Source organism: Rhinoderma darwinii, chromosome 3, assembly GCF_050947455.1.
Source record: "Rhinoderma darwinii isolate aRhiDar2 chromosome 3, aRhiDar2.hap1, whole genome shotgun sequence".
NCBI lineage: Eukaryota > Metazoa > Chordata > Amphibia > Anura > Rhinodermatidae > Rhinoderma > Rhinoderma darwinii.
In genome coordinates, this window is record NC_134689.1 from 267,183,692 (window position 1) to 267,197,893 (window position 14,202).

A 14,202-nucleotide genomic window follows, 5' to 3' on the forward strand; every position below is an offset into this window, starting at 1 on the left:
AGGCAGCACACCGTAGTATAAAGTGCAAAATTCAAGGGTACTTTATTGCCCCATGTGCAACGTTTCAGCTCTGTCCTCTAGAGCCTTTCTCAAGCAGGAGAAAGGCTCTAGAGGACAGAGCTGAAACGCGGCACATGGGGCAATAAAGTACCCTTGAATTTTGCACTTTATACTACGGTATGCTGCCTATTTTTTGGATTGCTGTATATTTGGGTCCTTGGTCTGTTCCCTAGGGCTTGCACCCAGATTCGACCGATGCTGCTTGATTTTCTGTTTTGCTTTTTATATATATATATATATATTGGTCCTATGTGGTACTGCTGTTTTTATCCATTGCATATGAAAACATACAATCAGCCCTAAACATGCCGTTACTGTTCACCTTTTCCTCATTCTCATTTATTAAACTCTTATAGCATATCGCAAATGGGTAAATTAAAGTCAGTGGTAGACTACGGTATTGATTCCATCAACACGACGGAACCCTTGCACAACTGAGACAAACGGAAACCATTGGCACTGGATCCATCACCATTGAAATCAATGGTGATGCAAACGGAAACCCATGGTTTGTTTGTTTGTTTGTTTGTTTGTTTGTTTGTTTGTTTCAGTCAGGCTTCCGGCCATGGGTTCCCCTGACGGAAAGCACAGACGGAACCCCTGAACGGAGCCCTGACGCAGTTGTGAACGAAGCCTATGAATGAAGAAGCTGTGAGCTTCTATTGGCTAAAACGGGTCATCTGATAGGAAGACCCTTGATGCGGAAGCCAGTGGTGAACATGTGAATATTTAGAACGGTAGGCCCTAGAGAGCTGTGGAAGTTGACTACGCTATTGTTTCAACAACAAAAAACGGAAACCTTACGGAACAGAAACAAACGGAAACCAATTGCAACGGAAGCATTACCATTGAAATCAATGGTAATGCGAATGGAAGCTATGGTTTCCGTTCGGCTTTCCATTCATCGGTTCCTAGGACGGAAAGGTCGAACGGAACCGATGACTGAAAGCCCAATGCTGATGTGAACAGGCCCCAAGGCTGGAGTTCCACAGGGCATTTTGATTGTGTTTTTATTGAAGTTTTGTATTGATTTTCATGTACTTCTTAATTGCTGTGAAAAACGCACCGTAAAAACAGCATGCATTTTACCGTGTATTGCCACGGTTTTGCGATGACCTATTCAGCTGTGCGGTCATTACAGGTAAAGTACATGGTTTCAATATTATTTCAGACTTTATAGGCAAATTGTAAGCCATGTATCAATAATAAACTCTCGCACATTCATGCACTTACATTTGTGTACATTAACAAAAACTGACATAAACGAAAAACAGGGTGTTAACCCACAATATTATTGTATCAAGCCATAATACGACAGCCCATAGACTTTTAGGCTATGTTCACACGGAGTATTTTGGGGGAGGAATATCTGCCTCAAAGCTCCAAACGGAATTTTGAGGCAGATATTCCTCCCCCAAAATACTCCGTGTGAATAGCAATGATCGCGCCGTTTTTCGCCCGCGGCCATTGAGCGCCGCGGGCAGAAAACACGCTTTCTCCTGCCTCCCATTGAAGTCAATGGGAGGTCGGAGGCGGAAGCGCCCGAAGATAGGGCATGTCGCTTCTTTTTCCCGCGAGGCAGTTTTACTGCTCGCGGGAAAAAGACGCCGACGCCTCCCATTGAAATCAATGGGAGGCGTTCTCGGGCCGTTTCTGCCGAGTTTTGCGACGCGGTTTCCGCGTCAATAAACTCGGCAAAAGACCCCGTGTGAACATAGCCTTATGCAGGAGGAAAATTCCTCCTGCAAAAACTGCTCCAGATGGGTTTTGCACAGTGGTTTGACAAAAACTCGTCAAAACACTCGTCAAGGTGTTTTTTTTACCCTTTCTGACTGATTGAAATGGGGTTTTGGAGGCGGTAACCGCCTCAAGATGGGTCATATCGCTTCTTTTTACCGTGATGCGTTTTTTTTACTCGCGGTAAAAAAACTTGTCCAACTCCCATTGAAATCAATGGGAGGCATTTTTGGGCGTTTTTTGACGAGTTTTGCGGAGCGGTTTCCGCGCCAAAAAAACTCGTAAAAAAACTCAGTGTGAACAGGGCCTAAGGCTGGCTTCACAGAGTTTTTTGGAGCTGGAAAATCTGCCTCAAAATTCCATCTGGAATTTTGAGGCAGAGTTTACTCTGCCTGCACGCCGATTTTCGCTGCGTTTTTCACGCGCGGCCATTGAGCGCCGCAGGCAAAAAAACGCCACGAAATACGCTTCCTCTGCCTCCCATTGCTGTCAATGGGAGGTCAGAGGCGTAAACGCCCAAAGATAGAGCATGTCCCTTCTTTTTCCCGCGACCCGGTTTTTCCGCTCGTGGGGAAAAAAGCCTTCGCCTCCCATTGAAATCAAAGGGAGGCATTTTCTGCCGTTTTTTGGCGCATTTTGCGGCACGGTTTCCACGTCAAGAAACTCGTCCAAAAACTCTGTGTGAACTGGCCCTAATGGGGCCCCGCTGTATCTCAATATGCCTCTGAGGCATATGGAGGTGACAGAAATAAAATTGAGGGTGTTCCATTGGATGTCGTATTATGGAGTTATTTGTAATATGCACTGAGCACCATACGGCGGTATGCAGAATGCTGCATAGTTCGAACCCTCTGGAAATCTATGTGCCTCCTTACTACCGCCTGCAGAGGACTTTGCAATGTACAAGAGGGCTACAGAGTAGTACAATTCAAATGTCAGAAAACAAGGCTAAAGGAAGACATGTAGACAATGCTTGGATGCATTCATCATGCAAGACAGTCACTGTTTCTGCAAGGCCCCCTGAACGGTTTGGCTGGATTCAAACGAACGTATTTCGGCTGCTAATCACGGACCGAACACAGTGCAGGGAGCCGGGCTCCTAGCATCATAGTTATGTAATCATGTTTTCAGTACGGGACAGTTGTCCTGCAGCGAGGCAGGGACTCCTAGCATCGTACATAACTATGATGCTAGGAGCCCATTACGGACGTAACATGGTCGTGTGAATCCAGCCTTTTACATTCAAGGTGTACCTGGGAATAAATGCAGGTCAGAATTTTCATAAATATATTTCTTCCTATAACGATTCCAGTTGTATATTGCAGAAGTTTGATAAATGATTTTTTCTCTTTTATACAGAGGTTACTTTGAAAACATTAAAGGCTCATGTGAAACATGTGAGGGTTCCTGCTGGACCTGTGAGGGAAGCAAAATGAATTGCTTGTCCTGTGTGGATGGCCTGTACCTGGAGAACAATAAGTGCCTTCCTAACTGTTCCTTGAGCTATTATCCAGATGAGGAGGGCATCTGCAAGCACTGTCCAGCACACTGCACCGTCTGCGCAGATGAAAAAACATGCCTTGGTATAATTTAACTTTACTACAGTATTCATCTATGTGTAACATCTATATATATTGTGATCTGCTGACCAAAAGGCTACTGCCAAGAATCTGTGAACCAGACACATATTTTATACTTTTCTTTTCTTAGGCTAAATTCATACGAGCGTAGGGAAACTCGGACGTGAAAGAGAAGGAATGTGTGCAATGTTGACCAAATGGTAGGTAGCCCTAGGTTTCAGCAAGTGCTGCTGCCAGTTTTGTCCAGAGGTGCATGATATGTATCTGCCATAACATAGGCAAAACTGTGCGAGTTGCAATAAGGCATATGGTAAAGGCGGACTACCCATATCAGCGATTGCAGATTGACTCAGTACCAAAGGTGGGACAGTATGAACATGTACCGATCTGTGTAAATCTGTTCTCCTGGTGGCCTGAGGCGTGGCCAGTAACAAGGGCCACAGATATTAAAGTGCATGTGATCCAGACCACCCACCACCCTAAGCAGGGGCGTAACTAGGAAAGACTGGGCCCCATAGCAAACTTTTGACTGGGGCCCCCCCTCCCCTGGGTATCACACAACCCCCACTTGTAGATCATGCCACCCTATAGATTCCGCCACACAGCGCCCCCTATAGATAGCACCATACAGCCCCTTGTAGATAACATCATACAGCCCACTTGTAGATATCGCCATATAGCCCCTTGTAGATTACATCATACAGCCACCTTGTAGATAACGCCATACAGCCCTCCCCCTGTAGATAACGCCATACAGCCCTCCCCTGTAGATAACGCCATACAGCCCCTCCTGTAGATAACGCCATACAACCCCCCTGTAGATAATGCCATACAGCCCTCCCCCTGTAGATAACGCCATACAGCCCTCCCCTGTAGATAATGCCATACAGCCCTCCCCCTGTAGATAACGCCATACAGCCCTCCCCCTGTAGATAACGCCATACAGCCCTCCCCTGTAGATAACGCCATACAGCCCTCCCCCTGTAGATAATGCCATACAGCCCTCCCCCTGTAGATAACGCCATACAGCCCTCCCCTGTAGATAACGCCATACAGCCCTCCCCTGTAGATAACGCCATACAGCCCTCCCCCTGTAGATAACGCCATACAGCCCTCGACCCGTAGATAACGCCATACAGCCCTCCCCCTGTAGATAACGGCATACAGCCCTCCCCTGTAGATAACGCCATACAGCCCTCCCCTGTAGATAACGCCATACAGCCCTCCCCTGTAGATAACGCCATACAGCCCTCCCCCTGTAGATAACGCCATACAGCCCTCCCCCTGTAGATAACGGCATACAGCCCTCCCCTGTAGATAACGCCATACAGCCCTCCCCTGTAGATAACGCCATACAGCCCTCCCCCTGTAGATAACGCCATACAGCCCTCCCCTGTAGATAACGCCATACAGCCCTCCCCCTGTAGATAACGCCATACAGCCCTCCCCCTGTAGATAACGCCATACAGCCCTCCCCCTGTAGATAACGCCATACAACCCTAAACCCCACCCTGTAGGTAACGCCATGCAGTCCCCAACCCCCCCCCCCCAAAAAAAACGGCCTATAGTTTGTCCTACAAAAGACATGCATCCCCTATCCACAAGATAGGGGATACATGTGTGATCGCTGGCAGCGATAAAGGAGAACGAGGGACCGAAAGTCCCCCAAAGTTCTTCCATGACAAACCTCAGACTTCCGGGGTCTGCACAGTTCAATAAAAATGAAAGGAGCGCTGGTCACGCATGCGCACAAGCGTGACCGGTGCACAATTAATTTCTATGAAGCTGCCGAAACAGACCCCGGAAGTCCCAGGTCTGTCATGGAGAACTTCAAGGGACTTTCGGTTCCCTGTTCTCCTTATCGCTGGGCGCCCCAGCGATCCCACATGTATCCCCTATCCTGTGGATAGGGGATGCATGTCTTTTGAAGGAACAAGTATTAATTGTGGAAGGAGAAAGAAGGGAAAGACTTGTGGTTCAATTGAGCAATTGAAAAAAAACAAAAAACTATTTATACACAAATATTATGAATATTTAAAATTATCCAATGCAGGTCCAATTGTATTGTAGTGCAGATGACCCCCAATCCTACACTATTAAAGTACACAATTTTCCTCATAAATTGTATGTTATTCAATGTTGCTATCTGGCAGTGAATTAGTGTAAAACAACCAAATAAATATTTCTGCCAAGAGTATCAGTGCAGGTTGCAAGGGAAGATAGTATAAATGTCTGAATGTCTCCCTTTTATATTAGTTGAAACATGCTTAGACCCTTATTTGTGTGTCTGTTATTATAGACACAAAGTGACATTGAGTTATAGAGTTTTAGGTCATGTCAAATTAAGCTGCCTGCTCCCTTGTATAGGAGCTGTAGTAGCTGTGAGCACGAAGAACGCACTGACTTAGTTATCAGTGCCGTCGCCGTGCTGCAGACACTGAGTCAAATGTCAAATCCTCCACACTGCCGGAGACGGGAGGAGCGACAGGCAGCAAGAGAATGAAGTTCCCGGGCTGGGTGAGTGATATAAGCCGCTGACGTGATCCAAAGCCTCTCGTAGTGTGAGAGGTTCTCAGCTGTCAGTGATGCACGATCACCTGACAGTTTCTCTTGTTGCCCTTCAGGGGCGTCGTGCTGTAGCAGCCATAGCGGCTGGTGCCGGCGGGTGGCACGGGCCCCTCATGCTGCGGTCCCCGTAGCAGCCGCTACGGCTGCTACAGCGGTAGTTACGCCACTGACCCTAAGAACCGAGGAGTAAGGAAACATTCAGAGCCACCTGTTTACGTGACACTGAATGCTTCCATATCTGATAAAGTTACCTGTCAAGCCGTAGCACAACACCAAGGTGGATGGTATTCCCCGAATTGTGAAACCTGTAATTCCCTAAATCTTCAGGTGTGTACAGTATGTAATGCTGTACACTCACCTTTTGCTAGACACATATACTGAGTACCCATCTCGCGGTGAATGGCAGAGAAGCTCTGATTCAGGAGAGCTGATGAGAACGTAATCTCGGATGGGTATTCTAATACATGGCTAAGCAAATTTATGTTCAAAAGAAGGGAATTGTCTAAAATATTTTAATATCTTTATATGTGTGAACCTAAAGTTGCTTCACATGGACGGACAGTTGTCACTAAAGCTCAAAGATCTGCTGAAACAACAGCCTACAGGGGGGGATGGCTATTCTATTCTAAGTCGTTTACTTTATGGCTGTGCATTCAGCTGTTAAAAAGGCAACGTGGCAAAACGTGGTGACATTGTATTTCTTAGGGCTAAAGATATATGGGGAGTTTGGATATTACCATATTTAGAATGTTTATGTTTGCAAGATAAAGGCTAACGCCTATTCTCATTTTCCTATAAATAAAGATGGATACGCCCCCTAGGGCAGAGACTCTTTGAACACTGACGCTGCATGTCATGGTCTCTCTCTGACCGGCCTCTCTCAGATCCACCATTGAGGGAGCATTCACTAATTTGGAACTCCTAGACAAATGCAGATAATGTCCAACGTTAACAGACAACGTAAATTCTGCAGCTACATTCACGTCCGAGGTCCCCCCATGCGGGTCCCGTTTTCACAGATCCACATAGACTTGAGCTTATGGAGGGATCAGTGAAAACTGAAGATAATAGGACCAGTTCTATTTTTCAACTGACCCTTCACACGGTCCATTAAAACAACGGCCGAGTGAACGGCCCCATTGAAAAACATGCGTCCATGTGACCGCCGTTGTTTTAACAGCCATCACATGGACGTATTCAACGCTCGTGTGAATAAGGCCTTGTTCATAACATTTCTCTGGACGGGTGAAAGACTTCTTATAATATCTTATGATTAAACATTATTCTGCATGAGATTATTAATACTATATGTTATGTCACATCAGGTAATAGAGCAATATATTGTTTACTTTTTTAAGGGATAATGTACTACGTTTGTCATACATCAGTTACATTATTCAAATATACATCTGCAAAGATGATGTGATTAACACCAGAGTTACAGGGGCAACTTTGCCACCTTTCTTTGTGCCATTCTATTTTGGGCTCATCCCACTTGTGGCCACAATGTTGTTGCAACAAAGTTGCACATGTAGTTTTGGCGTAACAAGACGATCACTATTTCTGGAAAACTAAAGCAGTAATAATGTAACAAAATAAAAATATTTCTGTGGTATGAACATAGGTGTAGAATTTAGCTTTGTTTCTTCTTCCATAAAGTATTTTCAGTGTTGACTAATGTAAATTGTGGAGTCTCAAGATAAATGAACAATTTCAGAGGCGTGGGCTCAAGAAAATGTGTTTTTAATTTGTCTAATTATTGAACTGGGATGTGACCCTGTGGTGCCTAGTAGTCTGCTCGCCTCCTTCATTAATAGTATGCATAGAGAAATCTATTCTACTTTCATTGTCATGTAGACATATACGGTTTGGACTTAGCCCTTATTCAGACGAACCTGTGTCAAATCGGCCGTGAAATACGACCATTTTTTACATCCAATTTGCATCCATGCAAGACCAGTTTTCACAGACCCGTCATAGACGAGTCTATTGAGGGATCCGAGACAACAGACAAAAATAGGACATGTCCTATTTTTTCACGGGCCGTTCACACGGTCCGTTAAAACAATGGCCATGTGAATAGCCCCATAGAAATACATGTAGCTGTGTAAAAAAACAGTCATCACACGGACGATTTCAACATTCATCTAAATAAGCCCTTAGGGTTTAGGGGCGACATTTCTTTTTCAGTAATACTCAGGATAGAGAATCTGATCGGTGCCTACTTTAAATAAGTTACTTTATTGCATTACGATGCTTTGTTTCAAAGGGTTAATTATTAATTACATTTCTTATACAATATAAATATAGTCTACAAAAGCTTTTGGTGGGTATTAATTGGGGACAATCCTAAAATTATCATATGGCAGGACAAATGTAAATGTAAGGGTATGTGCACACGACCTCTTTTCAGACGTAATGGAGGCGTTTTACGCCTGGAATTACGCCTGAAAAGACAGCTCCAAACGTCGGCAAACATCTGCCCATTGCTTGCAATGGGTCTTACGATGTTCTGTGCAGACGAGCTGTCATTTCACGCGTCGGTGTCAAAATACGGCGCATAAAATGACGGTTCGTCAAAAGAAGTGCAGGACACTTCTTGGGACATTTTTGGAGCCATTTTCTCATAGACTCTATTAAAAACAGCTCCAAAAACGGCCGTAAAAAAACGCAGCGAAAACGCAGCGAAAAACGCGAGTTGCTCAAACGTATGAAAATCAGGAGCTGTTTTCCTTTGAAAACAGCTCCGTATTTTCAGACGTATTTTGTTAATCGTGTGAACATACCCTTAGGGCACTTCTCAGTGTATTGTAACTCATGTATCAGCAGGCAAAACATCATTAACCATTCCGCTGAATGAATTATATATTGAAGTCATGTGTGTGTGAGACCTGTATATCTTTCATCCCTTAGGCCTTATTCACACGAACGGGTTATACGTCCGTGCAACGCGCAGGATTTTCACGCGCGTCGCACGGACCTATGTTAGTGAATGGGGCCGTTCAGACTGTCAGTCATTTTCACGCAGCGTATGCGTGCTGCGTAAAACTCACGACATGTTCTATACTTGCCCGTGTTTCGCGCAGCATGCACCCATTGAAGTCAATGGGTGCGTGCAAATCGTGCTCGGCACACGGAAGCACTTCCGGGTGCCGCGCATGATTCGCGCAACAGTAGTAACAAGAATGAATGAAAACAGAAAAGCACCTTCTGCTTTTATGTTTGTAAACATAATAACAGTGTCATAATGATGCTGGCTAAGCAAAAATCACGCAGCCACACATCATATACAGATGCCACACTGAGCTTTTGCGCACGCCAAACGCATCGTTTTTTGCGCACGTAAAATGGACACGTTCATGTGAATAAGGCCATGTGAAAGAGGGGGCGACCCCCTCTAATAGCTCATCGCGCCCCCCGCAACGCAATCGCGCGGGGGGGGGGGGGGCGATGGTTGCTATGGCTGTCTGGGGGGCTAATGAAGGCCCCAGGGTCTGCCATCTTTGTACACCTATTAAGTCCTGCATCTGGCAGGGCTTAATAGATGCCTGTCAGAATCACGATATACTGCAATACATTAGTATTGCAGTATGTCGTGCAAACGGTCACTGGTTGAAGTCCCCTAGGGGGACTAATAAAAAAAGTAAAAATGAGTTAAATAAAGTTTTTTTTTTGTGTAAAATAAATAAATAATAATTAAAAGTTCAAAAAACCCCCCTTTTCCCATTTTCCCCCTAGAGCATAGTAAATAAATAAATAAATATACATAATTGGTATCGCCGCATCCGTAAAAGTCTGAACTATTACAATATATAAGTATTTAACCCGCACGGTGAACGCCGTAAAAAAAAATATATTGTAAACGCAAGAATGTCATACCACTTAATCGACGGAAAAATAATAAAGTTATGGTAATTTTCTTTTTTACTTGTAAAAGTAGTAAAATATAGAAAAAACTATATATATTTGGTATCGCCGTAACTGTATTGACCCGCAGAATAAAGTTAACATGCAAAAAACCATGAAGGAATCGCTGTCTTTTTCATTTTCTACCCCACAAATAATTTTTTTGCCATTTCCTAGTACATTATACAGCAAAATAAAGGATGGTACGAAAAACTACAACTCGTCCTGCAAAAATCAAGCCCTCATAGTACTATATCGACGGAAAAATAAAGACGCTATGGCTTCTGGAATGTGGAGAGGAAAAAACTAAAATGAAAATCTGAAAGTTGTTTACGTCGGGAAGGGGTAAAAAAAAATAGTACAGAACCTCTTTTACACCTTGACGCTACAACCATTTTTTGGGTTGCTATTGACCGCAGCTTTGAAGTGGTTAAATGGCCGAGATCAGAGTTTTCTCTGATCCTGGCACTAGCAGTTAGGGTTGTTCACACGACCTATTTTCAGCCATTTTTCGGGCTGTAAACGCCCCGAAAAAGGCTGAAAACATCTGACTATTGATTTCAATGGGAAAAACTGCGTTTCCTTCCCATGGGGCGTTTTTTTACGCGTCTTTTGTAACAACGGTACGTAAAAAAAAACGCCCTGTAAAAAAGAAGTGCATATCACTTCTTGAGCCATTTTTCATTGTCTCAATGGAAAAACAGCTCCAAAACCGCCCGTAAAAAAAACATCAAAAAACGCTTGATGCTTAAAAATTGGCTAAAAATCAATGGCTGTTTTCCCTTGAAAACAGCTCCGTATTTTACAGACGTTTTTTGTTAAGCGTGTCAACATATCCCAAGTTGTCTGCTGTAACATACAGCTAACACCTGCTGTGTATGAAGAGGGCTCAGCCCGTGAGCCTGCTCCATACTCCCCTTTGGTAGCCATGAAGTACAGTTACATCATATGTCACCAAGGGGTTTAAGGGTGCAGTCACACGTGGCAGATTTTGTTGCAGAAATTTCTGCTACTGAAAATCCGTACCATACATCTGTATGGGCTTGTTTCTGTAGCATCTGTATAGATTTCTGCAAGTTCCATTCAGATGAATAGATCTGATTTTTAGTTGTAGAAATTTCTTCAATAAATCTGCCGCATGTGACTGCACCCTAAGGGTATGTGCACACGACCTATTTTCAGACGTAATTGAGGCGTTTTACGCCTCGAATTACGCCTGAAAAGACGGCTCCAATATCTGCCATTGCTTGCAATGGGTTTTACGATGCTCGGTTCAGACGAGGTGTAATTTTACGCGCCACTGTCAAAAGACGGCGCGTAAAATGACACCCACGTCAAAGAAGTGCAGGACACTTCTTGGGACGTTTTTGGAGCCGTTTTTCATTGACCAACCAGCTCCAATTACGTCCGTAAAAGACGCCGCGAAAAACGCGAGTACATGCAAAAACATCTGAAATTCAGGAGCTGTTTTTGCCTGAATACAGCTCCGTAATTTCAGACGTATTTTGCATTTGCGTGTGAACATACCCTAATAATTTGTCCCCTGAAGTGTTTCCTTTTTTTCTGCTTTCTTTAATTTGTTCCTGATAGCACCCCATGTGTCCCTATTTGTAGCAATACCTTCCATGAACTTTGCGTGAACTGTCATAGAAATCTGACTATCACTGTTATGAAGGGCTGTGGTGTCCAAATAATTGCCACTGCTATGGGGGTACTGTAGCTACATTGTTATTAAGCACTCTGTCCCTGTTATCGAAGCACCCTTGTTGTTACTTTACAGGCATTCTGTCTCTCCGGCCTTATTCACATGAGCGTGTGCGTAACAGTTCCGTGTGGCATCAGTATTTAGGTGCGTGCCTGCGTGATTTTCGCGCATATGGCATCGTTATGACACTCTTTTTATGTTTACAAACATAAAAGCAGGAGGTGCTTTTATGTTTTCATTCATTTATTTTACAACTGTAGCGTGAATCACGTGCGGCACACTGAAGTGCATCTGTTTGCCATCGGCGATTTTCACGCACCCATTGACTTCAATGGGTGCGTTATGCGTGAAAAACAGCCAAGTATAGGACATGTCGTGAGTTTTACGCAGCGGACACACAATGCGTGAATATCACGGACTGTCTATGGCCCCATTGAATAACATAGGTCAGACGTTAAATACGCTCGTGTAAATAAGGCCTATCTTTTATGGGAGCACTCTGTCACTGTCATTGGACACATGGTTGGGTGTGTTAAGGGGGCACCCTGGCTATCACTATTATTTGTAAACCGCGTTCTCAGAACAGCATTGCAATTTTCAAGTCTGCAGTGTTGAAATTACATCCCATTCAATAGATGGTATAAGTATAAATTCAACAATGTGGTATTTATATTCTATTATATCTATCGATGATATTCATAGGCTCCTCGGCTTTGTTGACCCTGTACTAAATGTTTTCTCTGTTTCCTCTTGAAAGAATGCAGTTACTTATATCTTCTCTTCAATGGCACCTGCAAGGCTACCTGTCCTGATGGCTACTATGAGGATCTTGATGCTGGAAGATGTATTTCCTGTCACAACAGTTGTGAAACCTGCTCGGGGACATCAGATGATGACTGTGAGACCTGTCCTTCTGCTAACCCAAAGCTGTATCAGGGGAAGTGTCTGACTCGCTGTCCTTCTGAAACCTTTTATAACTATGCGCTCAGTGAGTGCCAAGGTATGGTAACCTTTTCTATTTGAAAACAAAGAAAATATAATTTTTATTTTAGGATGTGTTCACATTAGCGTTGTCTTTCCGTTGAGGGGGTCCGTCTGAGCTTTCCGTTGGCTGAGCCACTCAATGGAAAGGCAAACGGAAACCATAGCTTCCGTTAGCATCACCATTGATCTCAATGGTGACGGAAACTTTGCTAATGGTTTCCGTTTGTCACCATTGTGAATGAGTTCAGGTTTTTTTGACGGAATCAATAATGCAGTCGACTTAGGGAAATGATACCTAGTATAGAATATAAAATAGAAGAATGCAGCAATTTACGTACTGGAAGTATATATGTGTCTATTGCTTTGTTAGTTAGAAGCGAATCTGTCAGCTCTTAGGCCTCGTGCACAATTCCGACACAGTTTTCACGACCGTTTTTGACGGATCCGTGTGCCCGTTTTAGCGGCCGTGTGCACTCCGTGTTTCCGTGCGCCGAGTATGGTACTGTCCAGGGTGCTGAAAGAGTTAATGGGCTGCACTGATTGGCGGTAACTCTTTCAGCACCCTGGACAGTGACTATCGCTGAAGAATGACCATGCTCGGCGCTCGGAAAATACAATTTGAATGTAATAAAAAAATAAAAATAAGTTCATACTTACATTCCTCCTGTCCGGCCTCCAGCGATGACATTTCATCCATGTCGCCGCTGCAGCCAATCACAGGCTGTAGTGGCGGTCACGCACGTCAGGATGACGTCAGAAGGCCGGCCTCTAGGGATGACGCTTTGTCAGGGTTAAACTTCCTTTTCCCTGGTATTTCACACCGAATAGCCACCTCTGTAAATTGAAAACTGAGAGCATGCGTGGAAAAAGTACACCAGTCAGACAAATGTTGGTAGACATCTTCCCTCAGTTCAGTAGGAAGTAAGAACTGAACTTTTTATTGAACAAAGAAAGAAACACAAAACTCCTCCCTAGAGATGTGGGACGTGCTTAAGCCCCATTGCCTCTATTCAGCTGTAAGTTCTTCTGTACACTCCTCTTGCATTCCAGGGGCGGTGTCTCCATTGGCGTGCCCCTGATACAGGTTCCATCTTGTTTCATTTACAAATCTTTGTGGAATATACTGATATAAAGCAATAATGTTTTTGCAAACAATATACATGATAATGATCCCTGACAGCTTCATCCCCCCTAAAAACATTATTACTCTATCCCTGAGCCTTGCCTATCAACCTACCACTGACCACTCGAACCAGGCAGGTAGGGGTTTTGGATTTCTTCACCAGCTTGAGACATGCTACTCCTTATGAGTAACCCCCCTTTGTACCTGGACTTCCAAGGTTTCGGAGTGGTCCTAACTTTCCCTATTCTCCTCAGGATACAGGATGGTTGTCTTGGTATAATCTACAAACCGCTGCTGGTTGTAATATATATAATTAATCCAGTCTACATTTTTATTAATGGTAATAATTGTCACACTGTCACTTACTGTCCTAATGGGACTTTTATCCCTGCAGACACAACAGGTCGAGGGCAGCATCTTCCCCAAACCTAAAGACACCCGGGTAACATAACCTCCGGGCTCTCATTGCTGCCATGTACTTCTTACATATGAGTGACAACAACCAGTGACCTTCACCTCACACCTCCACATAAAACTCC

General features: G+C 44.1%; 1 protein-coding gene across 1 annotated transcript in view; it reads left to right on the plus strand.

Moving 5' to 3' along the window:
• Nucleotides 1–14,202, plus strand: part of LOC142750440 (uncharacterized) — a 68,352-nt gene that overhangs the window by 12,819 nt on the left and 41,331 nt on the right. The window contains exons 3-4 of the mRNA XM_075859440.1: nt 3,157–3,380; nt 12,314–12,556. Coding sequence (XP_075715555.1) covers nt 3,157–3,380; nt 12,314–12,556 — 467 coding nt within the window. The remainder of the gene's footprint in view (nt 1–3,156; nt 3,381–12,313; nt 12,557–14,202) is intronic.